The sequence below is a fragment of the Rhinatrema bivittatum genome, chromosome 19 (genome assembly GCF_901001135.1).
Source record: "Rhinatrema bivittatum chromosome 19, aRhiBiv1.1, whole genome shotgun sequence".
Taxonomy (NCBI): Eukaryota; Metazoa; Chordata; class Amphibia; order Gymnophiona; family Rhinatrematidae; genus Rhinatrema; species Rhinatrema bivittatum.
In genome coordinates this window covers 8,602,270-8,629,451 of record NC_042633.1, presented here as the reverse complement: position 1 = coordinate 8,629,451, position 27,182 = coordinate 8,602,270, and the positions used below count along the sequence as shown (strand labels likewise).

General features: G+C 47.9%; 1 protein-coding gene across 1 annotated transcript in view; it reads right to left on the bottom strand.

The window, feature by feature from the left end:
* LOC115081120 (extracellular calcium-sensing receptor-like) overlaps positions 1-27,182 on the bottom strand; it is a 78,698-nt gene that overhangs the window by 19,581 nt on the left and 31,935 nt on the right. The window contains exons 3-5 of the mRNA XM_029585632.1: positions 25,841-26,050; positions 22,074-22,088; positions 18,146-18,269 (exon numbers count right to left, since the gene is read on the bottom strand). Coding sequence (XP_029441492.1) covers positions 18,146-18,269; positions 22,074-22,088; positions 25,841-26,050 — 349 coding nt within the window. The remainder of the gene's footprint in view (positions 1-18,145; positions 18,270-22,073; positions 22,089-25,840; positions 26,051-27,182) is intronic.

Here is a 27,182-nt window from a genome sequence, read left to right as displayed (position 1 = left end):
AGTTCACAGTTGTATTGGAAATATTTATTACGTTACGCTATACTTTACACACATTGTTATTTGTAAACCGGGTTGATGTGATGCCTATCATGAAACTCTGTATAACAAAAATAATAAATAAATAAATAAGAAATGAAATTTCAGACCTATTAGTAAAAATTTGTAACCTATCATTAAAATCATCCATTGTACCTGAAGACTGGAGGATAGCTAATGTAACCTCAATATATAAAAAGGGCTCCAGGGGCGATCCGTGAAACTACAGACCGGTTAGCCTGACTTCCGTGCCAGGAAAAATAGTGGAAAGTGTTCTAAACATCAAAATCACAGAACATATAGAAAGACAAGGTTTAATGGAACAAAGTCAGCATGGCTTTACCCAAGGCAAGGCTTGCCTCACAGATCTGCTTCACGTGTTTGAAGGAGTTAATGTTGTGAATCTGCCCACATGCCGCGGGCACACTCCCCACCTACCTGCCTTAGTTTCACGGCAGTCTGCCGCTGCTGCCATCCCCTGTGGCCCGGAGGCCACAGCAGTTCCTGCCCTGCTTGGCAGAGCTGGTTGCGCCGCTAAGCTGCCGCTGCTGACGTCCCCCCTGCGGCATGATACCACTGCCGAGATCCCTCCTGTGCAGCCGGGGGAAGCCGCAGCTGTCCTGCTGACATCCGCGGCCTGGAGGCCACTTCTGAAGCCTGCTGGCCTGCCTCCATGGCCGGGAGCTGCGACGTCATCACTGGGGTCCTCGTCGGATGGCAGGAGGCCTCCCTGAAGCCTGCCTGCTCCTCCCTGCGCTGTTTCCTCCGTGTGGCTGGCGCCACTGTCCAGGGTCCTTTCTCTCTTCCTGCTTCCTCTTAGGCACCGGCGCACGCCTCTTCACTGCATTTAAAGGGCCCACGGCCGGATATGCCCCGGGCTCCACCTGATGAGAACTTCCTGCTTCAGCCCTATAAGAGGGCCACCTCTTCAGTCATTCCTGGCCTTCAGATCGGGTTCCACAGTTGTCTGTGTCTTCTGACCGGTCCAGGTCCTCCGTGCTCTTCTCCTGCTTTGACGGCTTCGTCTTCTTGTCCCTGATGTCCTTCGTCCAAGTCTCCAGTCGTGTTCATGTTCCTGATGTCCTTCGTCCAAGTCTCCAGTCGTGTTCATGTTCCTGATGTCCTTCGTCCAGGTCTCCAGTCGTCTTTGTGTTCCTCATGTCCTTCGTCCAGGTCTTCAGTTGTCTTCATGTTCCTGATGTTCTTCGTTTCTACCTCCTGATGTCCAATGTCCTTCCTGATGCCTTTGCCTTCACCTCTGCCTCCATGCCCTGGTTCCTTGATATCCACTTTCTTGGCGTGCTGTAGTCGTGGTCCGCGACCAGTCCCATGGGTGGGCTTTGTAGGGCGCCTCATGATACAAAGGCCATCTACATCTCCGCAGTGCAACCCTCCGGAAGACTTCTGCTTCAGTCCTAAGTTGTTTATCCTTGAGAATTGAATCCTGTGCTTGAGTCTTGTCCCGGTCTTTGGAGCCTATTACAATTCGCATCCCTCCATGTAAAGACTCTGTTTGAACCTGCTCTGCACCAGCGTGGTCCGCGACCTGTCCTGTGGGTTGGATGTAGGGCGCGCCCCGGTGCAGGCCTCTTCAGTATCTTCGTCATGTTCCGATATCAGCTTCCACTTTCTCTCCTAGAGTCTGCTTCGAGCCCAGCGTGGACCGCACCCAGTCACATGGGTAGACTGTGTAGGGTGAGCTGCCTCGCAGTCTCGACCCAGCGCTTTGATCCTTGACTTTGTCAACAGTGTCCTCGCTTCAGCCTTCATCTACAGTTTCCTCGCCATAGTCTTCGGCCCAAGTCTTCTGTGTTCTAAGGACTCTGTCTGCCCTCATCCTCTGTCCAGCCTGCCGCCTCTTGCCATACCCTGCAGCAGGTCCGAAAGGGCTTGGAACGGTCGGAGGACTGTTCATCGATCAACATTGCATTGTTGGTCATCCTGGGGTGTGCAGGTCCGGTAGAGGGACAGACATTGTATCCTTGTCTTCGCTTCAGCCTTGCCCTGTTCCTCGTTACCCATGTTCGCACCAGCTCACTTCCCGCGGTGTGTCTTGGGGCTCCTCCCTGAGTCATGCTGTGGCTCAAGGGCTCACAGCACCCGCTTCAGAAACGAACGTGCCTCAGTTCGTAACAGCGGCCGAGGCCGAGCTCGTAACAGTTAATAAACATGTGGATAAGGGTGAACCGCTAGATGTAGTGTACTTGGATTTTCAGAAGTCATTTGACAAAGTTACACATGAGAGGCTTCTAGGAAAAGTAAAAAGTCATGGGATAGGTGGTGATGTCCTTTTGTGGATTACAAACTGGTTAAAAGACAGGAAACAGAGAGTAGGATTAAATGGACAATTTTCTCAATGGAAGGGAGTGGGAAGTGGAGTGCCTCAGGCATCTGTATTGGGACCCTTACTTTTCAATATATTTATAAATGATCTGGAAAGAAATACGACGAGTGAGGTAATCAAAATTTGCAGATGATACAAAACTGTTCAGATTAGTTAAATCACAAGCAGATTGTGATAAATTGCAGGAAGACCTTGTGAGACTGGAAAATTGGGCATCGAAATGGCAGATGAAATTTAATGTAGATAAGTGCAAGGTGATGCATATAGGGAAAAATAACCCATGCTATAGTTACACAATGTTATCTTCCATATTAGGTGCTACCACCCAAGAAAGAGATCTAGGTGTCATAGTGGATAACACATTGAAATCGCCGGTTCAGTGTGCTGCGGCAGCCAAAAAAGCAAACAGAATGTTGGGAATTATTAGAAAGGGAATGGTGAATAAAACGGAAAATGTCATAATGCCTCTGTATCGCTCCATGGTGAGACCGCACCTTTAATACTGTGTACTAATTCTGGTTGCCGCATCTCAAAAAAGATATAATTGCGATGGAGAAGGTACAGAGAAGGGTGACCAAAATGATAAATGGATTTGAACAGCTCCCCTATGAAGAAAGACTAAAGAGGTTAGGACTTTTCAGCTTGGAGAAGAGACGGCTGAGGGGGGATATGTTAGAAGTGTTTAAAATCATGAGAGGTCTAGAACAGGTAGATGTGAATTGGTTATTTACTCTTTCAGATAATATAAAGACTAGGGGGCACTCTATGAAGTTAGCATGTGGCACATTGAAAACTAATTGGAGAAAGTTATTTTTTACTCAATGCACAATTAAACTTTGGAATTTGTTGCCAGAGAATGTGGTTAGTTCAGTTAGTATAGCTGTGTTTAAAAAAGGATTGGATAAGTTCTTAGAGGAGAAGTCCATTACCTGCTATTAATTAAGTTGACTTAGAAAATAGCCACTGCTATTACTAGCAACGGTAACATGAAATAGTTTTTGGGTACTTGCCAGGTTCTTATGGCCTGGATTGGCCACTGTTGGAAACAGGATGCTGGGCTTGATGGAGCCTTGGTCTGAGCCAGTATGGCATGTTCTTATGTTCTTATGTTCTTACATGCATATGCGCATGTATGTTATAAAATCGCTGTGTCTATGTGCGCGAGCTGGCAAACATGCGCAGATGTGCACATGTAGGAGAATTAGAGTGTATAGCAGCAAATGATGAGAATGACTTAATTGGCATTACAGAGACTTGGTGGAAGGAGGATAACCAATGGGACAGTGCTTTATCAGGGTACAAATTATATCGCAATGATAGGGAGGATCAACTTGGTGGGGGTGTGGCACTTTATGTCCGGGAGGATATAGAGTCCAACAGGATAAAGATCATACAAGAGACTAAATGCTCAGTAGAATCTAAATGGGTAGAAATCCCATGTGTGTTGGGTAAGAGTATAGTGATAGGAGTATACTACCGTCCACCTGGACAAAATGGGCAGATAGATGATGAAATGCTAAGAGAAATCAGGGAAGCTAACAAATTTGGCAGTGCATTAATAATGGGGGATTTCAATTACCAGAGAACACTGGTGCAAGCTGAGACTTATAACCACCAGAAGTTTGAAGTAAAGACTTTTTTTATTATTCCAAACACATTGAATGTGACAAGAAACTTGAAATGGCAACTCCGTGACATGGTCCCGTGTTTCGCTAGGCTGCATCGGGAGGGACCAAAAACATGATAATATCTAAAAATACAAGGCATATATCGATGAGTAAATAAATGGTGGAAAAGGCTACACAAACTATAGAAGATTTTTGCATACAATCCACGTACCTGTAAGAGCGTTACCAGGAGCGCGAGCGCCCTCACAGGTGACTGGCATTTAAAGGGGAAGAAAAGGCGCGAACGCGGGTAGTCTCGCGAGAGCTGTCAGAGACCTAGTCAGTTATCAATCAGCGGATCCATTCACTCAGTCAAAGAGGAACCATTCAATGTCTTTTTTAAGACCTTTAGGGGAAACCGTGTCCAAGGTAAAAATCCATCTCTGTTCCCTCCGACCAAGAATCTCGGGGAAATCACCACCCCGAAATGGACGATGAACCACCTCTATTACCGTGAAGGAGAGATCAGAGATGGTGTGACCATGGTGGGACCAGTGAGACACCAGGGGCTCATCCATCCACAGGGAACGGATATTAGAACAATGTTCTATCTTTATATGTAGGTAAGACCACCAGGATGCTAAAAACTAGAATGATAGAACATTGTTCTAATATTCGTTCCCTGTGGATGGATGAGCCCCTGGTGTCTCACTGGTCCCACCATGGCCACACCATCTCTGATCTCTCCTTCACGGTAATAGAGGTGGTTCATCGCCCATTTCGGGGTGGTGATTTCCCCGAGATTCTTGGTCGGAGGGAACAGAGATGGATTTTTACCTTGGACACGGTTTCCCCTAAAGGTCTTAATAAAGACAGTGAATGGCCATCTTGGATTCAGGCCACGGAGGAGAGCAGCAGTGGCCGTGCGGGAGGAGCAGGGACGGCTCCGATCTCAGCGGCCAGCCCGAAAACCCAAGCCGTCGCGCGGGGGTGCGGATCTCGGGGCAGGGCAGTCAGCCCCGACGCTGTCCTGGTCGTCGGAGGAGGTAGGGGGGCTGGGCCTGTGGACGGCCGCGGGCGCAGAACACAACAGTACCCCCCCTCTTTAGGGCACCTTCCCGGAGGCCGGGGTTTATCTGGATGACTGCGGTGGAACTGCTCCAGCAATCCCCGATCCAGGATGTTGGCCAATGGTTCCCAGGAGTTCTCCTCTGGGCTGAAGCTTTCCCACGCTAGCAGATACTCCCACTTCTTTCGATGCTTCCTCACATCTAAAACCTCCCGGACATGGTAGGTGAGATCATCCTCGGAGGGAACTGGTTGAGGAGTCGGAGGCGTGCTGGAAGGCCATGACAGTACTAGAGGCTTCAGGAGGGATACGTAAAAGGTGTTGTGTATCTTGAGGGACGGGGGAAGACGAAGCTGGTATGAGACTGCACCCACCTGCCAGATGATGGGAAATGGCCCGATGAATCGAGGGGCTAGACGCGCTGATGGTAGCTTCAGGCGGATGAATTGCGTGCTTAACCAAACTTTTTGGCCTGGCCGGAGAGGTGGGTAAGGCCTTCTTCGTTGGTCAGCATACCTTTTTTCCGCCTGACTGACCTTGATTAGGGCGCGTTGTGTGGATACCCACAGGCGGTGTAGTTCTTCAGCAGAGAGCTGGGCTACCGGGGATGGCACTGCGATGGGCATAGGCAGAGGCGGACGCGGCTGTTTCCCATACACTATTTGGAACGGGGAAGATCCGGTAGCCGTGGAGAGATGGGAGTTAAGAGCGAATTCAGCCCAAGGTAGCAAGCTAGCCCACTAATCTTGCTTCTCATTAACGTAGATGCGGAGGAACTGCTTCAATGTCTGGTTGGTTCGCTCCGCGAGACCATTGGTCTGTGGGTGATAGGCTGACGTATAATCTAACGTGACGTCAAACTTCTGACAGAGGGCCCTCCAGAACTTGGCAGTAAACTGAGGCCCTCGATCTGACAAGATACTTTTGGGCAGGCCGTGTAGCCGGAAGATATGCTGGACGAAGAGCTGGGCCAGCTATGGAGTGGACGCCAATCCTGGCAATGGTGCAAAGTGCGCCATTTTGCTAAAACGGTCGACGACCACCCAAATCACTGTGTTGCCGCTGGATAGTGGCAGGTCCACCACGAAATCAGTTGCCACATCAGTCCAGGGTTCTGAGGGCGCTGGTAAGGGTTGAAGTAAGCCCGGAGCTGAACCGGGGATCCTCATGTGGCGGGCACACGTCTGACAGGACTCCACATACGCCCGGACATCTTTGTTAATCTTCGGCCACCAGTAGTACCGGCGCAGGGTCTGTAGTGTCCGGGATTGCCCTGGGTGACCAGAACAGCGGGAGTCGTGGGCCCATGCCAAGACTTGTTTCCGCAAGCCCGGGAGAACTAAGGTTTTCCCTGGAGGGATTGTCGTGGTAGCAGACAAGAGGATGCGGGACGGCTCGATGATGTATCGCGGTTCCTCTGAGCCTTCTGTTGATTCCAATACCCGCGATAGGGCATCGGCCTTGGCATTCTTCTCAGCCGGTCTGTAGCGGAGCACGAAATTAAACCGGGTGAAAAACAGGGCCCACCGTGCTTGCCGTGGGTTGAGCCGTTGTGCCCGGTGCAGGTATTCGAGATTCTTGTGGTCCGTGTAAATCGTGAACGGGTGTTGTGCTCCCTCCAGCCAGGGGTGCCATTCTTCGAGGGCGACCTTGATCGCTAGCAGCTCCTTATCTCCTCTGGCGTAATTTCTCTCCGCCGGGGAGAACTGGTGCGAGAGGAAGGCACACGGACGAAGTTTGTGATTATCAGACGTCTGACTCAAGACGGCACCTATGCCTTCCGATGAGGCGTCCACTTCAACAATGAACGGGCGCTGTGGGTCTGGATGCCGAAGGCATGGTTGCTGCAGGAATGCCTCCTTGAGGCGATGAAAGGCGGCTTCCACTCCAGGAAGCCACTTCTTGGGATCCGCGCCTTTCCGGGTCAGGGCCGTCATCAGGGCAACTATGGACACATAGTGGAGAATGAATGACCGATAATAATTTGCGAATCCCAGGAATCGTTGGAGTGCCTTTAATCCGGACGGCTGGGGCCATTCCCCAATGGCTTTCAGCTTTTGAGGATCCATATGGAACCCTTCACTGGAGATGATGTGTCCCAGGAAGGGAAGGGACTCCTTCTCAAAGAGGCACTTTTCTAATTTTGCGTACAACTGATGTTCTCAGAGCCGTTGCAATACCTGGATGACGTGCTGACAGTGCGTGGTCAGGGAATCTGAGAATACTAAAATGTCATCCAGGTATACCAGCACGCATTTGTATAGGAGATAGCGGAAGATCTCATTCATGGTGTTCTGGAACACCGCAGGAGCATTACAGAGCCCGAACGGCATCACTAGATACTCATAGTGGCCGTCTCGGGTTTTGAAGGCCGTCTTCCACTCATCACCTTCCTTGATTTGGATGAGGTTGTAGGCCCCTCGGAGGTCCAATTTGGAAAAGATCCTCGCCCCTTGGAGCCGGTCAAAGAGCTCCGAGATGAGGGGCAAGGGGTAGCGATCCTTGACTGTAATAGCATTTAAGCCCCGGTAGTCAATACAGGGGCGGAGACTCCCATCCTTCTTCGCGACAAAGAAGAATCCAGCCCCGGCAGGGGATTTAGACTTCCGAATGAAGCCCCTCTCCAGGTTCTCTTTAATGCATTTGCTCATGGCCTGTGTCTCAGCAGGCGAGAGGGCGTATGTGCGGCCCCGAGGATGCTCAGTACCAGGAAGGAGATTGATGGCGCAATCGAAGGAGCGATGGGGTGGATGTATCTCAGCCTTCTGTTTCGAGAACACATCCGCATATGCGCCATAGGGGGCCGGCAGGCCCGGAAGGCTGGTGGAAGCCACAGGAGAGGAGACAGGAACCACGGATTGGAGGCAATTGTTGTGACACTTTGGCCCCCAGCGAGACAGCTGCAAAGTCTTCCAGTTAAACTGAGGTTCGTGTTCCTGCAGCCAGGGAAGGCCCAGGAAAATCGGGTGTATGGAGTATTCCAGAACATACAATGGCATGCGCTCCTGGTGGAGAATTCCAACCCTCAGTGGGACAGGAACCGTGGTGTGTGTCACTCGCTCCGGGAGAGGTTTCCCTTGAATGGAGGAGATGACCAGGGGTGCTGGAAGGCGAGCTTGTGGTAACTCCAAATGCTCCGCCAGACTTTTCATGATGAAGTTACCCCCGGCGCCGGAGTCCACCAAGGCCAAAGTGTGGAACTCGCCACCGGCGAAGGTTAACGCAACTGGTAGCATTAGTGGAGGTACTGGAGAAGCACGGCCCAGGATGAGACTTCCTTTCGGTCCTAGGCCCGAGCGTTTCCCAGCTGAGTCAGGCATACCGCTATCTGATGGTCCGCTGCTCTGCAGTAAAAACAGAGTCCTTCCCTTATCCGCCTCCGGCATTCCTGTGGGGAGACCCTTCCGCGACCCAACTCCATGGGTTCCTCGGCGGACGTTCCAGGAACTTCAGTAGCATTCTTGGGAGGCGGTGAGGACCTCCTCGCTGCCTTGACTACTGGAAGGCGAAGCCTCATCCGGCGATCTACTCGATTGGCCAATTCTACCAGGCCGTCGAGGTTCCGTAAGTTCTTTCACCGCTAGCTCGTTCTGAAGGCGGGAGGCCAGTCCTTCCAGAAAGATCCCGTGGAGGCAATCGTCTCTCCAATTCAGCTCTGCGGCCAAGGTACGGAACTCCGTTGTGTATTCGGCCACAGTTCGAGTACCTTGTCGCAATCGGAGCAATTCAGAGACTGCCGTGGATTTGCGGACGGGTTCATCAAAAATCTGCCGGAAGGCAGACAGAAACTGACTCAGGTTTTCGAAGACAGGGTCCCGTCTCTCCCACAGATGAGAGGCCCAGATCAGAGGCATCCCGTCAAGCAGGGACATAATGTAGCTGGTCTTAGCTAGGTCACTGGGAAACTGCACAGGAAGCAGGGAAAAATGGACCTGGCACTGACAGAGGAAGCCTCGACACAACTTTGCATCTCCGGTGTATCAAGAAGGTGCAGGGAGTTGAGTGGAGCTTCCTTGTCCCAGGTCGCTCCTGGAGGCTTGGACGGTGTGCGGCTGAGTAGGGCGGCCTCCTTGAGTCCCAGGCGGAGATGGAAGCATAGGGTTCGTGGGCCCTAATGTCTCGAGGCGCTGGGTCAGGACCTGTACCGCAGAGACCAGGGCATCAAGGGTCTGTTGTTGCTCCTTCAGGCGCTGGGCCATTCTAGGAATGGCCTGGCGGCAGATGCCTCTGCTGGGTCCATGGACTTGGCAATCTGTTATGCTCAGGCTTGTGGACCCTTGGGCCGACGAGGGGATGTACACCTTGCGGAGGATCCGTAGGTTCTCTCGTCGGGTGGCGAGGCAGGACAGAAGAGGAGAGCAGCTGACCCTTGGCACTGAAGACAGAAGCTACTGTGGAGACGGACAAGGAGATGAGCAGATGAGAGATCTTCACCACTGGTGGTCTGCGGTCCCCCCGGGAGGAGCCCGTAGGGACCCGACCGCTGGGACTTAGGTGGACCTAGAGAGGTCAGGGTATCGGTGCAAAAACCAACTGGAGCTTCACCCTGGAAGCCCGCGGTCCCCCCAGGAGGAGCCGCTGGGACATAGGTGGGCCCTTGAAGACGATGGTCTTGAAGGAGTCCTAGGTCAAGTGCCAGAGGGTCGACGCTCACCAGTCCGAAGTCATGTACCAGAGAATGACTGCCTGCCAATCCGAAATCAGGAACCAGAGAATCACCATAAGCCAATCCGAAGTCAGGAATCAGGAACACCAAGACGAAACAGGAACCAGAGTCCGAGCACAAGGAACTCACCGAAGCAAGCAGACTAGACAGCATTGGAGGATGTTGCCAAGTCGAGGAATGTTCAGAGGAAGTCTCCTTATATACTTCCTCCGGCCCTGGAGGTAAGAATCAGCTGCCGCAATTAAAGGGGCGAGGCCCCTTTAACTCTGGTGAAGGGGCGTGGCCTCGTGTCCAAGGATGGCGGTGGCCATCTTGGATTCGGGCTGCGGAGGAGAGCAGCAGCGGCCGTGCGGGAGGAGCAGGGACGGCTCCGATCTCGGCGGCCAGCCCGAAGGCCCGCACCATCGCGCGGGGGTGCGGAGCTCGGGGCAGGGCAGTCGGCCCCGATGCTGCCCTGGTCATCGGAGGAGGTAGGGGGCCACGCCCATGGATGGCCACGGGCACGGAACTCAACAAAAAAATCATCCTTCAAAAATTGGAAGAAGGATCCATCTGAAGAAAATAGGATAAAACATAAGCATTATCAAGTTAACTGTAAAACATTGATAAGACAGGTGAAGAGAGAATTTGAATTGAAGTTGGCCATAGAGGCAAAAACGCATAATAAAAACTTTTTAAAATATATCCAAAGCAAGAAAACTGTGAGAGAGTCGGTTGGACCATAAGATGACCGAGGGGTTAAAGGGGCTCTTAAGGAAGATAAAGTAATTGCAGAAAGACTAAATGAATTCTTTGCGTCCGTGTTTACTAATGAGGATGTTGGGGAGATACCAGTTCCGGAGATGGTTTTCAGGGGTGATGAGTCAGATGAACTGAATGAAATCACTGTCAATCTGGAAGATGTAGTAGGCCAGACTGACAAACTAAAGCGTAGCAAATCACCTGGACCGGATGGTATGCATCCTAGGGTACTGAAGGAACTCAAAAATGAAATTTCTGATCTATTAGTTAAAATTTGTAACCTATCATTAAAATCATCCATTGTACCTGAAGACTGGAGGGTGGCCAATGTAACCCCAATATTTACAAAAGGCTCCAGGGGTGATCTGGGTAACTATAGACCAGTGAACCTGACTTCAGTGCCGGGAAAAATAATGGAAACTATTCTCTAGATCAAAATCATAGAGCATATAGAAAGACATGGTTTAATGGAACACAGTCAACATAGATTTCTTTATTTATTTATTTATAGGCTTTTCTTTACCGACATTTGTAAGGCACATCATGCCGGTTTACATTGAACTGAAAGGAGGAAAATACAATAAAACGAAAACAGGGGATTAGGCACGTAGGGGAGAAAAGGGAAAGGGAGGTGGAGGTGAAAGGAAGGAAGTGGAAATCAGTAAAACTGGGTATAAAGCAACTATGTACCAGAGAGAAGTGACTGCAACAAGGAACTATATACATCTTATGTATCATTATATATCCCATAGTGGTGAGTACATAGAGGAACTATGTATATCCTATAAATCACTATCTTTGTCAATGGAGTTCGTATGCTAAGGCTGTTCACAAAGTGCATGAGTGAAGAAGAGAGGCTGAGGAGTGGGAGGGAGGTTAAGGGGAGCTAGTGGTGGGAGGGAAAGAGGAGGTGAGGAGGGGCGGGTGGAAGGAAGGATGCCAAAATGGAGGTGCAGTACAGGGAGAAAGCCTACATTTGGTTTTTATCAGGGTAGGCCTGCTTGAAGAGCCATGTTTTGACTCCTTTTTTAAATTTGTGCAGGGATGTCTCTAGACAGAGGGGCGTGGGTAGGAAGTTCCAGAGGGAGGTACCAGCGATGAGTAGGCCCTTTCTCTGGTGATGGACACATGCGTAGACTTAAGGGAAGGTGTGTGTAGGGTGCCTGCAAGGGTACTTCTAGTGGGGCGGTCAGTGGTGCAGAAGTGAGGCATTTCGTCTAGCCAGGTGTGGTTGAATTTGTGTAATTCATTAGTTATGACTCTAGCCATGGAGTTTTGTAGAATCTGGAGTGGTTTAATGGTGGAGGCGGGAAGGCCGAGTAGAAGGGAGTTACAGTAGTCCAGTTTCGTAAGCGTGGTGGTCTGAACTACTGTACGGAAGTCTTGAGTGTGGAGTAGGGGTTTGAGTTTCTAGAGGACATTTAATTTGTTGAAACCTCCTTTGAGGAGAGATTTGATGTAGGGTTTGAAGTTTAGGTGATGATCAATGAGGACACCCAGGTCTCTTACTGCATGCAACTGGTATTAGGCTGTGGTTGTGTTCTGGGGTGTGTGGTGGGGAGTGCGGTCAGGATGGCTGGAGATGATGAGTAGTTCAGTCTTTGAGGTGTTTAGAGCTAAGTGAAGGTTGGAAAGCATGGAGTTAATGGAGGTAAGGCAAGATTCCCAGAAGTGCAAGGATTCATCTATTGATTTTTGGATCGGGATGAGAATCTGCACATCGTCTGCATATAAGAAAAATTTCAAGCCTAGATCGGACAGCAGGTGGCATAGGGGTAGGAGGTAAATGTTGAACAGGGTGGAGGATAAGGAGGATCCTTTGGGGACAACTTGTGTGATGGGGATGTGTGAGGATTGGTGGTTATCAATTTTGAATAGGTATTCTCTGTGATTGAGATAGGAGGAGAACCAGGAAAGAGCTGTGTCTGCAATACCTATTTCAGCCAGGCGGGTCATTAGGATTTGGTGGTTGACAGTGTCAAAGGCTGCCGAAATGTCTAGGAGGGCGAGCAAGTAGGAGTTTCTGTGGTCCATGCCTTTGAGTATAGTATCTGTCATTGATAGTAATAGGGATTCCGTATTATGAGCTTTACGGAAACCAAATTGTGAAGGGTGGAGGATGTTGCAGTCTTCTAAGAAGTTAGTAAGTTGTTTGTTAACCACCCTTTCCAGAATTTTAGAGATGAAAGGCAGGTTGGAAATAGGTTGGTAATTACCAGGGTCTGAGGGGTCAAGATTTGGTTTTTTGAGAAGGGGCTTTACTACTGCAAGTTTAAGTGGGTCTAGGATGCTGCCAGATGTGATAGAACAGTTGATTAGGTCAGCAATGGGTTTTGCAATGGTGAAAGGGATGGAGAGGAGGGTTTTTGAGGGGATGGTGTCTAGGATGTGGGAGGCTGGTTTCTTCTTTTTTCAAATACTCTCAATTTCCATATTTGTAGTGAGGTCGAAGGTTCTAAGGTTGTTGTTATTATCATTGCGTAGTGGGGGAGGGGGGTGCTTGGTGGGGAAGTGAGTGAGGATGTTATCAATTTTATTCTTGAAGTACACTGCTAGTTCTTGGCATCTGTCACTGGCATTTGTCTCGTTGTGTGTGGGGGCGGAGGGGTTTGTGAGTTCTGTGACATATGCGAATAGGGCATTCGCGTTGAATTGATAGTCATGGATTTTTGCAGCGTAGAAGTCTCATTTGGCTTGGGTGATAGCTTGATGGTATGTGTGTAAAGTGTTGTTGAAGGTGGCTTTGTGTGTGGCCGATGGTTGTTTGCGCCATGCTCGTTCTTTGGATCTTAGGTAGTGTTTAATTTTTTTTTAATTCAATGGAGTACCACGGTTTTCTTTTCTCAACTTGTGTAAGGGGAATTTCCTTGTGGATGATGGGGCAAATCTCATTGGCAATGGTGGTGGTGAGATAATTCCAGGATAGTAGTGCCGTGTCAGGATTTGTAATGCCGTGTCAGGATTTGTAATACATTTAACCAAGGGAAGTCTTCCCTAACAAATCTGCTTCATTTTTTTGAAGGGGTTAATAAACATTAGGGATGTGAATCGTGTGATCGATCGTCTTAACAATCGATTTTGGCTGGGGGGGAGGGAAATCTGATCGTCATGGTTTTTTTTTGTTAAAAAATTGTAAAAAATCGTAAATCGGGGTAGGGCAGGAAAACCGGCACACCAAAACAACCCTAAAACCCACCCCGACCCTTTAAAACAAATCCCCCACCCTCCCGAACCCCCCCAAAATGTTTTAAATTACCTGGGGTCCAGTGGGGGAGTCACGGCGCGATCTCCCGCTCTCGGGCCACGGCTACGTTAATAGAAATGGCGCCAGTGGCCCTTTGCCCTTACCATATGACAGGGCAAAGGTAGCGCCGGCACCATTTTGGTTCCTGTCATCCGACGTCACGAGTGCAGGAGATCGCTCCCGGACCCCCGCTGGACCCCCAGGGACTTTTGGCCAGCTTGGGGGGCCTCCTGACCCCCACAAGACTTGCCAAAAGTCCAGCGGGGGTCCGGGAGCGACCTCCTGCACTCGTGGCGTCGGGTGACAGGAACCAAAATGGCGCCGGCGCTACCTTTGCCCTCCCTATGTCGTACGAACCGTATGACATAGTGAGGGCAAAAGTAGCGCCGGCGCCATTTTGAATATTGGCAATACGGCCCGAGTGCAGGAGGTTGCTCCCGGAACCCCGCTGGACTTTTGGCAAGTCTTGTGGGGGTCGGGATGCCCCCCCCCAAGCTGGCCAAAAGTCCCTGGGGGTCCAGCGGGGGTCCGGGAGCGATCTCCTGCACTCGTGACGTCGGGTGACAGGAACCAAAATGGCGCCGGTGCTACCTTTGCCCTGTCATATGGTAAGGGCAAATGGCCACCGGCACCATTTCTATTAACGCAGCCGTGGCCCGAGAGCGGGAGATCGCGCCGGGACCCCACCCACTGGACCCCAGATAATGTAAAACATTTTGGGGGGGATCGGGAGGGTGGGGGATTTGTTTTAAAGGGTCGGGGTGGGTTTTAGGGTTGTTATGGTGTGCCGGTTTTCCCGCCCTCCCCCGATTTATGATTTTTTGACGATAAATCGGGGGAATTGCTATTGTATCGTGGCTCTAATGATTTTTGACGATTTAAAATATATCTGATGATTGTTTTAAATCGTCAAAAAACGATTCACATCCCTAATAAACATATGGATAATGGAGAACTGGTAGATGTATTATATTTGAATTTTCAGAAGGCATTTGACAAAGTCCCTCATGAGAGGCTTCTAAGAAAACTAAAAAGTCATGGGAAAGGAGGCGATGTCCTTTCATGGATTACAAACTGGTTAAAAGACAGGAAACAGAGAGTACGTCAATTTTCTCAGTGGAAAAGGGTAAACAGTAGAGTGCCTCAGGGATCTGTATTTGAACCGGTGCATTTCAATATATATATATATATATATAAATGATCTGGAAAGGAATACGATGAGTGAGGTTATCAAATTTGCGGATGATACAAAATTATTCAGAGTAATTAAATCACAAGCGGATTGTGATAAATTACATGAGGACCTTGCAAGACTGGAAGATTGGGGATCCAAATGGCAGATGTGAATTAATGTGGACAAGTGCAAGGTGTTGCATACAGGGAAAAATAACCCTTGCTGTACTTACACGATGTTAGGTTCCATATTAGGAGGTACGACCCAGGAAAAAGATCTAGGCATCATAGTGGATAATACTTTAAAATTGTCGGCTCAATGTGCTGCAGCAGTCAAAAAAGCAAATAGAATGTTAGGAATTATTAGAAAGGGACTGGTTAATAAAATGGAAAATGTCATAATGCCTCTATATCGCTCCATGGTGAGACTGCACCTGGAATACTGCGTACAATTCTGGTCGCCGCATCTCAAAAAAGATATAGTTGCGATGGAGAAGGTACAGAGAAGGGCAACCAAAATGATAAAGTGGATGGAACAGCTCCCCTATGAGGAAAGGCTGAAGAAGTTAGGGTTGTTCAGCTTGGAGAAGAGACAGATGAGGGGGGGGGATATGATAGAGGTCTTTAAGATCATGAGAGGTCTTGAATGAGTAGATGTGAATCAGTTATTTACACTTTCGAATAATAGAAGGACTAGGGGGCATTCCATGAAGTTAGCAAGTAGCAAATTTAAGACTATTCGGAGAAAGTTCTTTTTCACTCAACGCACAATAAAGCTCTGGAATTTGTTGTCAGAGGATGTGGTTAGTGCAGTTAGTGTAGCTGGGTTCAAAAAAGGTTTGGATAAGTTATTGGAGGAGAAGCCCATTAACGGCTATTAATCAAATTTATTTAGGGAATAGCCAATGCTATTAATTGCATGAGTGGCATGGGATCTTCTTAGTGTTTGGGTAATTGCCAGGTTCTTGTGGACTGGTTTGGCCTCTGTTGGAAACAGGATGCTGGGCTTGATGGACCCTTGGTCTGACCCAGCATGGCAATTTCTTATGTTCTTATGTCTTAAATTTCACCTCATAGCCTTCCAGGCCCCTTTACTCCATCAGTTGTTGCCTCTGTGTTTTCCTGGGATGTGCAGCTGTTACGATCTCCTCCTTCAGAGGGGAGGAGTTAGCTATCTGCTATCGCACACCCCGCCAGGAGGGCGGAGTTAGCAATATATTTTGCTTTTCTCCTGAAAGAGGGAGGAGTTAGTAATATGACATGATCTGCTCCTCCAGAGGTGAGGAGTTAGCTATCTGTAGTGCTTACCTTGCCAGGAGGGTGGAGGTAGTAATCTGTTAGCGAACTGCTGATGGATGCTCCTGTAAGGAAGGAGGTAGTAATCTGTTATGGAGCAACTCCCAGGGAAGAGGAGTTGACAATCTGTTCAATGATACTCTTCTGAGGAGAGAGGCTAACAATAGGTATTTTGTACTTCGCTTCAGAGATTGCAATCTATCATGCCTCTGCTACAGAGTAGCAATCTGTTATATATATAGGCTGCTGGCAAGTCCCATAGAAAGAGAAGGTAGCTTTCTATATAATACTTCCGTAAGTGGTAGTAGTGGTCAGTAGTGGTTGGCTCCCACAGAGTGATTGTAGTGTAAGAAATGACCACTAGGAGGAAATGGTGAATCCCTGGGCCGATGGCAGATGACAGTGCCCCCAGGAGTAGATCCTCAGAGGAACCACCGGCTAGGTTAGAATATGAGATAAACACAAATAGTTCTTTATTAGACTGGACGCTGGACCACCAGTGGTGGCAGTAGTGAGTCAGTGTGTTCTACAGGGCTGAAGTCCTTCTGATACTGGAATATAATCTCTGGGTCGCTGAGCTGTAGAGAGAGACTAGAAGTAGTGAGTAGACAGGGTATTCTGGATACAAGATGGTACACTCACAATAGTAGATGTCTGCAATGGTCTCTATGCCACAGAGATTCTTCAGTATATTCAGGAAAGGAGCCGTAAGCGATCACAGGTTCCTATAAACAGTCTGTAATAAGAACTCACAATAGCTCTATATGGAATGGCTTCTAGCATAGAAGAGAGTCCGTAAAAGATTCTAGGAACATGGGCACTCATGGAGCGAGTACCGGTTCCTATCTGCAATCTTGCCAATGTAACTCTCGATCTCCGTACCTGCGATAACGTCTTGGATGGAAGGGAGTCTTCAGAGCTATAGGAATAGTGGTCCTCATGGAGTGAGTACCGATTCCTATGTACAATAGAACTCACTGTGTTCACGTCCGCGAACGCCTCCAGGCAATGAGGAGTCTTCTGAGTATCCAGGGATGAAGGCCCTCGAGGAGCAAGTACCGGATCCCATCTTGGCAATCTGAAATCAAGAAGAGAGAGCAGAGCCCCCATGGCGCGGGTACTCCTGTTAAGTCTGAAAAAGCCGAGCAGTGGAGAAGGATTCCCCTCACTGACTCGGATCGTTGTTGCAAGTATCGTGGACTGCCGAAGCAAGTCCTGTTGGAGTTCCTTGTTTCAAGTAGCATGAACTGCCGAAGCAAGTCTAGAGGAGTTCCTTGCTAACTCGTTAGAGGTTAGCAAACAAAGACCTTTTAAAGTGGTAATGGATGATGTCACTACGGGGGGACGCCCCTGAGGTTTGCGCCCTTGCTGGTATAATGTCTGGAGCGCGCGCATGCACGCTCCCTTACTTCATCAGGAACATGGATCCGTAGCGTCAAGCCAGCCCGGGGACACCAGGGCCAAGAAGCAGGGAGAAGCCACGACTGCATCTGTCCATCAGAGCCGAAGGGTGTCGCCAACAAGGTAGAGAGGGTGGAGCAAGGGGCGAGAAGAGGCACGAACGCAACAGCAGCTTTGCATAGTATGCATGACTGTAGATGAACAGCGCTCCCTGGTGGCTTCCATTGTATCCATGCACACTGTGCAAACCCCTCCTCCTCCAACAGACAGACTTCACCATGCATATTTTAGATATAGATTGTTTGTTACCTTCCACGACCTCATAGGTCTCCTCTGAGATCACAACATAAATACATACAATACAATATAATTCTTGTTGGGAAATGTAATTTTTAAGATTGCAATATATATGTTGGAAGATGTCTGTCTATTAGCACCTGCTCAGAATTGAAATTCCAGCAAAACTTTTGCCCATTGAACTGATCTAGATGGAACCACCATACATTCTAATACCAACCCTCCATCCTACAAGAAGTGCTCATTACAGGGTGGAATTCATAGCACTCACCGGTTTGGTTACTAAACTCATCTTCAGAGCAGGGGACGCAGTCAAAGCAGCAGGCAGGTTGCCCATCCAGAATGGCCTTCCGGAACCCAGGACCACAGCTCTCACTGCAGATAGAGACAGGAGCCTTAACAGAGAGAAATGTGGAGGGGAACAGAGCAAATTTATCTATTAATAATGAACCAAGGGACTCTTTTTCAGACAAAAAATGTTTTATTTATTTATTTATTACTATATATATCCTGTCTATTGCAAAACAATTGTACTAGGTGGGTTGCAACATCTTAAATTCAAACAATCTTAAAATACAGCAGATAAGAACCGCTGTGATCTTATCTTGGATGACGGTATATAAAACACCTAAACAAACAAATATATAAATAAATATATATATAATTCAAATACATAAAAATCTACAACAAACCTTTTATCATGCTAGCCATCAATGAGAACACACTAATTCCAGGTTAAAAATTTGCTTAAATAAATGGGCCTTTAAATATTTTCTAAAAAGACAAATTTTGTCAATTGTACGCAATTTCTCTGGCAAGGAGTTCCATAGATTACGCCCCATCACAGTAAAACTTCTAGATCTTGACATATTTAATCTTACTTCCTTTGCTGGTGGGATAACTAGTAGCTTCCTATCACTGGATTGCAAAGAACGAGCAGGAATGTAGTATTTCAAAAGATTTGCTAAATAAGGCCAGGATTCATCATTCTTAGCATAATGATGAATCCTGTGAAAACAGGGGGGGGGGGGGGGTCGGGCCTGCGAAAGCCCGCAGCCTTCGCACCATGGCAGTTCGCCAGACACCGGCTTTCGCACTGAATAGTGCCACCGTTCCGACTTCGAGCCCCGTTCTGGACAGGAGTCTCCCTAGCGAGCGTGTGCACCCTTTCCCGAGACTTAAAGGGGCCATGATGCGCTAGGGCTTCCGGACTCCCTTTGATGATGTCACTCCCTTGGGAGTATTTCAGGCAAGCTCTTGCAATCAGGGCTTGCCTTTGTAACTGGCTTCCTCCATAGTTGTCTGGGCTCCTGCTACTGTGCCTGTCTCTAAGGATCCTGTCGTTTGACCTCTGCCTGACTTCGACCTCTGCTTATTCTTTGACCATGTCTGACCTCAGGAATCCGACATTTGCTGATTGACCATGCTTATCCTCCAGTCCTGTTCCGTCGCCCTGTTGTCTCATCACCTGTCTGTTCCTGCGCTCCCCCAGGTAGTACCTTTGGACTGACTCTTGGTGCTGAACCCGGCTTGGTTCTTGATCTGCCTCTCTGCCTGCTGCCTGCCTGTGACCTCTGCCTGTTCCTCAACTCGCCTGCCTGCTACCTGCCTCCTGTCTTTGGCCTGTCTGTGACTTTGTCTGACCTCCGGTATCTGATCTCTGCCCTGTTGACCATCCTTCGATGTTGTGTTCGTGCCTCTTCTCGCCCCAGGCTCCACCCTCTCTACCTTGTTGGCGACTCCTTTTGGCTCTGATGGACAGATGCAGCGTCGGCTTCTCCCTGCCTCTTGGTCTCTGTGTCCCCGGGCTGGCTTGATGCTATGGATCCGCCATGTTGCTGATGATGTAAGGGCGCGCGCGCTCCAGACTTTCTACCAGCAAGGGCGCAAACCTCGGGGGTGTCCCCACGTAGTGATGTCATCCATTACCACTTTAAAAGGTCTTTGTTTGCTAACTTCTAATGAGTTAGCAAGGAACTCCTCTGGACTTGCTTCGGCAGTCCATGCTACTTGAAACAAGGAACTCCAACAGGACTTGCTTCGGCAGTCCACGATACTTGCAACAACGATCCGAGTCAGTGAGGGGAATCCTTCTCCACTGCTCGGCCTTTTCAAACTTACCAGGAGTACGCGCTCCACGGGGGCTCCGTTCTCTCTTCTTGATTTCAGATTGCCAAGACGGGATCCGGTACTCGCTCCTCGAGGGCCTACGTTCCTGGATACTCAGAAGACTCCTCATTGCCTGGAGGCGATCGCGGACGTGAACACAGTGAGTTCTATTGTACATAAGAATCGGTACTCGCTCCATGAGAGCCTACATTCCTATAGATCTGAAGACTCCCTTCCGTCCAATACGTTATCGCAGGTACGGAGATCGAGAGTTACATTGGCAAGATTGCAGATAGGAACCGGTACTCACTCCACAAGGGCCCATGTTCCTAGAATCCTTTACAGACTTTCTTCTATGCTAGAAGCCATCTCATAGACAGCTATTGTGAGTTCTTATTGCAGACTGTTTATAGGAACCAGTGCTCGCCTAAGGCTCCTGTTTCTGAATATAGTGAAGACTCTCTGTGGCATAGAGACCATTGCAGACATCTACTATTGTGAGTGTACCATCTTGTATCCAGTATACCCTGTCTACTCACGACTTCTAGTCTCTCTCTACAGCTCAGCGACCCAGAGATTATATTCCAGTATCAGAAGGACTTCAGCCCTGCCGAACACCTCGACTCACTACTGCCACCACTGGTTGTTCAGCTTCCGGCCTAATAAAGAACTGTTTGTGTTTATCTCATATTCTAGCCTAGCCAGTGGCTCCTCTCAGGATCTCCTCCTGGGGGCACTGTCATCTGCCATCGGCCCAGGGATTCACCATTTCCTCCTAGTGGTCATTTCTTATACTACAATCACTTTGTGGGAGCCAACCACTACTGACCACTACCACCTCTTACGGAAGTATTATATAGAAAGCTACCTTCTCTTTCTATGGGACTTGCCAGCAGCCTATATATAGAACAGATTGCTACTCTGTAGCAGAGGCATGATAGATTGCAATCTCTGTAGCAAAGTACAATATACCTATTGTTAGCCTCTCTTCTCAGAAGAGTATCATTGAACAGATTGTCAACTCCTCTTCCCTGGGAGTTGCTCCATAACAGATTACTACCTCCTTCCTTACAGGAGCATCTAATAGCAGTTCGCTAACAGATTACTACATCTGCCCTCCTGGCGAGGTAAGCACCACAGATAGCTAACTCTTCACCTCTGGAGGAGCAGATCATGTCATATTACTAACTCCTCCCTCTTTCAGGAGAAAAGCAGAATAGATTGATAACTCTGCCCTCCTAGCGGGGTGAGCGATACAGATAGCTAACTCCTCCCCTCTGGAGGAGAAGAGCAGAAAATTCGGACTGTCCTCTGGACTCTGATCTCTAGTCTCAAACCTGATCACGCTCCTCACCTGTCTGTGGGCACACCGGACATCTGCCTCTCTAGGAGACCCTGCGAGGCCCACCTATATCCAAGCAGCCCGGTCCTTTCGGACTCCTCCCGGGGGGACCTTGGGCTTCCAGTGGTGAAGCTCTTCTCTGCCTCTGTCTGCCTCTGTCTCCCTCCATGCTCTGCCCCCTGTGGACAGTCCTTGTACTACCACAGGACCAAGGGTCCACCCCCGAGTGCAACAGGTTGCAAAGGCCATGGACTCGGCGGAGTCTCCTGCCTTACAGGCCATCCTGGGCCTGGCTTCTAAAGTCCAAGAACAACAATGATGTGTTGAAGCTCTGTCCGCTTCTCTGGAACGCCTACAAACCCGGTTGGATCAAGTGGTAGCGGATATGAATCACCTGGCTACTCGACAGGACTTCCCAAACTGGTTGAATGTTCCATTACCGCCTTCGGCGACACCTGCGCCAACTCTTGACCAAGGACGGTCACCCATTTCCTTACCTACACCGCCTCATTACAACGACATCAAGAGCGGGTCCAAGAAAACCGACTCAATCTGAAGAACCGCTCGAGGACTTCTTTCTCCACTGTTGAAAACCAGTTCCTGACTTCAGAGAACACTGAAGAACCAATGCAAATCAGTCGTGCCCATCTATCAGAAGCAGAGAAATCCCGCCGTCGCCAACTGGGCCTGTGCCTCTATTGCGGAGACCAGGGCCGCCATTGTCTTCGCTGCCCTGCGAAGAGAGAACCTTCTTCCCAACAGGGAATCACAGGATCAATACCCCTCGGTCTCACTATGACCTCACCATTGCTTCTGTTATCAACTTCAGTGGAGAGCTCTTCTACCAAGTTTAATACTCAGTAGGGATGTGAATCGTTTTTTGACGATTTATAATATCGTCCGATATATTTTAAATCGTCAAAAATCGTTAGGGCCACGATACAATACCAATTCCCCCGATTTATCGTTAAAAAATCATAAATCGGGGGAAGGGGGAGGGCAGGAACTTACTTGCCCTAAACCAATGGCTGGAAAACCGGCACACTAAAACCCTCTAAAACCCACCCCCGACCCTTTAAATTAAATCCCCCACCCTCCCGAACCCCCCCCCCCAAATGCCTTAAATTACCTGGGGGTCCAGCGGCGGTCCGGAACGGGCTCCTGCAATTGAATTGTGTTGTCTTCAGCCGGCGCCATTTTGCAAAATGGCGGCCGCAAAATGGCGGCGGCCATAGACCAACACGATTTGACTGCAGGAGGTCGTTCCGGACCCCCGCTGGACTTTTGGCAAGTCTTGTGGGGGTCAGGAGGCCCCCCCAAGCTGGCCAAAAGTCCCTGGGGGTCCAGCGGGGGTCCGGGAGCGATCTCCTGCCGCAAATCGTTTTCCGTACGGAAAATGGCGCCGGCAGGAGATCGACTGCAGGAGGTCGTTCAGCGGGGGTTCCGGACCGCCGCTGAACGACCCTGTGCCTGCCTGTGACCTCTTCCTGTTCCTCGACTCGCCTGCCTGCCGCTTGCCTGCTAACTTCGGCCTGTCTGTGACTTCATCTGATCTCTGCCTTGTTGACCATCCTTCGGACTGTCCTCTGGACTCTGATCTCTAGTCTTGAACCTGATCGCGCCCCTCACCTGTCTGTGGGCATGCCGCACTTCCACCTCTCTAGGAGACCCTGCGAGGCCCCCTAAGTCCAAGCGGCCTGGGTCCCTATGGGCTCCTCCCGGGGGGACCTCGGGCTTCCAGTAGTGAAGCTCTTATAGAAACATAGAAATGACGGCAGAAGAAGTCCAAATGGCCCATCCAGTCTGCCCAGCAAGCTTTCGCACTCTTTTTTTTTTTTGTCATACTTATCTGTTACTCTTGGCCCTTAGTAAGCTTTTGGTTCTATTTCCCTTCCACCCCTGCCATTAATGTAGAGAACAGTGTTGGAACTGCATCTAAGTGAAATATCTAGCTTAATTAGTTAGGGATAGTAACTGCCGCGATAAGCAAGCTATACCCATCCTTATTTGTTTACCCAGAATATGTAATTCAGTCCTTGATGGTTGTTTTCTGTATATAGATCCACTTTTCTTCATTCTCCCCTGCCATTGAAGCAGAGAGCTATGCTGGATATGCATTGAAAGTGAAGTATAAGGCTTATTAGGTTTGGGGGTAGTAACCGCCATACAAGCAAGCTACTCCCCGCTTTTTTTGTGAATGGAAATCCTTTTTTCACATTACCTCTTGCCGTTGAAGCTTAGAGCAATGTTGGAGTCGCATCAACCGTGTGTATGTTTATTGAATAAGGATATTATCTCCAGGTAGTAACTGTCATTCCCGCGAGCCACCCACTCTTCATTCACATCCTCTAGACTTTATGGATCCTGTTTATCCCACGCCCATTCAAAGGTCTCCCTCCGTGCTCCGCCCGCTATGGACAGTCCCTGTACTACCACAGGACCAAGGGTCCACCCTCGAGCACAACAAATGGTACATAAGAGATGAAAGAGATGAAAAAATGAATGGGAAATTTAAAAGACAGGAAGAATGCTTTGAAAATAAACATGGATGCTAAAAAGTGTGAAATCATTCATTTGATGCAGAAATCTTCACAAGCTACATATCACTGTCTCTTTGCATGACACACAAAGCGACACCAGAACCTTTCTGACACAGCTAACCTGCCTGAATTCCAGCTCTGTGTAGCTCCCTACGTCCATCTTGGGAGTCTTCCTGGTGAGTGACTCTGTTCTGCTGTCACCAGGAGCACCCTCCCTCCCCATCCTGGTGGGACTAGATGACTTACCCACTTTGCCACATCATCACCTGGCCTCTGAGATAAGGGTGGAGAGCGACACTGGAGGTGCCACATGCTGGGGTATTGTATGCTGAAGGAGTATGACAAAACAGTGCACCCCTTCACACGCCCCTTCGCGTGCACTTTGTGAGCCCTATGTGATCCTTATTGATTTGCAGATATCTATATTGTAATGCTTTTTCATTTTATCATGGTGTCAGAAAACATCAAAGTTATTAGTAGAAATGGAAGGTACAGACAGCTCTCCACATAATTTAAGTCAAGATTTTTAAATGCAAAGAGGTTTTGACACCTATTACTCCTATGCAGCATAATATTATTCCTTCTTATTTACTGTAATTGATAATTCTGATAAATGCTCAGTTTTTGACTAAAAAAGTTATTTAATTTACGATATTCTTAAAGATCAGAAGCTTTCTTGTGCATGTCTTACCAAAACATGGTTTAGAGATTCAGATAATGTGCTTATCAATCAGATTTTGACCCCTGATTATTCTTGTTTATCCCTACCTAGACTTGGAAGATAGGTGGAGGATTAATGATTACGTATCATTATGATTTGAATTTTAGAAAGATTGATGTGTCGATTGCCTGTCCTTTTGAGGTGTTGTTGGTCATATCTAATAGGGTAAATATCTGTTTAGTTTATTGCCTTCCAGGGTTGCTTCAGCATAATACATCACCGGAAATTTAATTGCTTTCTGATCTGAAACTTGACTTGTCCTCAACTATGGTTATGGGTGACTTTAATCTTCATGGGGATATTGTTCTGTTGCCTCCTGCCTGTGAGATTCTCTTGACTACTCTGTTGGCTCATGGGTGGGAACATTTCCGACAGTAAGATTTTTATAAAGAGTTTGAAAACATGGCTTTTTAATCTAACTTTTAAGGATAGTATAATTAAATATTGATTGTTACAAGTAAGATGGTGGATGGTGGATAACATCAAACAGGCAAAGATTACATTTACCAGAATGGTCAAGATAGCTTTTATTGCAGTTTATATTTTATTGTATTATCTATATTATTGTAGTGCATATTTTTTGATTTTATGGTGTGTTGTTCTTTATAGTGGTCTTTATTTTTTAATGGTTTTTATTTCATAATTGTATTACATAAAAGTTATGTTATATTAAGAATGTATTATTGTAAATTGCCATGACCCTTGGAATGGCAGTCAATAAATATTTCAATAAATAAATAAATAAAACAAGACAGGCCATGCACCATTTTTTGGGCATTTTATTGATCCTTCCTTGAACTGTCTCCGGCTTTTGTTGGTATAGTTTACATAATCCATCCAATACTCAACATGACATTACACCAGAGATTTGTAGAGTACAGAGGTATTATTACTTCACTTCTTCCAGTAGTAATACCTCTCTTTAGTTACCAAAGTATACTATTAACATATTGTTGACTACTGCTAACCTTTTCTATGTCTTTTCATAAAAGCCTTCCCAAAATAAAGACTGGCAAACTCCTGGAATATGGAGTGGTGATCCCAGACATCTTTTAATTAATGAAAAATAAATCCGAGTTAGATTCAAAACAATGTGAACCTGAATTTGATTGATCAAGTCCATCCAAGTCAAATATTCAATTGGATTTCAATAAGATTAAAGAAGGCTCCTCCCATCATTGCTTCTGAGCATTTTATCAATCTGTTATCTGTGAAGACAGAGAAGTGTCACCTAACCTGTGTATAGTTGTCATGCCACACAATCGCACTGGTGTTGATTTTGATGTCCTGGCCACTGGCTGCTGTAGAATCATAGTGGCCGATGTTTACATAGGTGAAGGAGTCACTTGAAGATAGGTGCCAGTTCAAAATATCATAAGGAACTGGCAGGTTGCCTTTTTGGTCAAAGAAAATCTCCCGGCCCATGGTGTTCTGGAAATGCACCTTCCATATGTAATGCAGGAGCTGTACCGAGAAAAGGAGATACATTGATTTTATACAGTAGCAGTTTGCCTTCATGGAGGAGATTTGTAGAGGTGTTTCTCATTGATTGCTCACTATAATTGAAACACATCACAGACCACTAAAATTGCTCCTGGTTTCAGCAGAGTTCTGTAGACAGCTCAGAACAGCATGATTCTCCTGTGGTTTCTTTGTAGATATCTAGTAGCATAGAGTCCTAGACATCTCATATGTCCTGAACAAAGCAGAGTTGCTTACCTGTAACAGGTGTTCTCCAAGGACAGCAGGATGTTAGTGTTCACACATGGGTGACAACATTGGATGGAGCCTGGCATGGAAACTTTGATAAGTACACTGAGTATGTCCAGCATGCCACCAAGCACATGACCACGCAGGGTCCCTCTTCAGCTTTATAACATAGAGTTTGTGAAAAAATAAAATAAACCGTGAGAAAAACCAGCTGTGTGGGGTAGTGGGCGAGTTTTGTGAGGACTACAATCCTGCTGTCGTTGGAGAACATCTGTTACAGGTAAGCAACTCTGCTTTCTCCAAGGACAAGCAGGATGGTAGTCCTCACACATGGGTGATTAAGTAGCTCCAGGCCTCTCCGAACATGGGCAGCAGAGAACAGGTGCCAATGTGCACTACAACTGGAACTGCAGCCACCATTGGAGCAGGCCTGCACCCAAGGACAGGGCCCATGGAGGGAGAGTTAGGTTTTCATGGCTGGAATAGATTACGGAGGATGGCACCATCATGAGGGGTTTTAATAATGGGCATAGATACCTCCTAATACTTCTCGATCCCTCTGCTGCGTTCGACATGGTCAATCATAAAACTCTCATCTGCAGACTGAAATTGGTCTTACTGGGTCAACTTTACAATGGTGCACTTCATACCTAAGCAATAGAACTTTCCTGATACACTTCAATTCCAGCAAGTCAGATACATTAACTCTGGACACAGGTGTCCCACAGGGTTCCTCTCTTTCAGCGACCCTCTTCAATATTTATCTTCTCCCACTATGTCAACTTCTGTCTGGTTTAGGCCTAACATACTTTATCTATGCTCATGATATCCAGATAGTTTTTTTTAACTAAGATAAACTTGTCTAATTTATTCTCTTATTGATGTC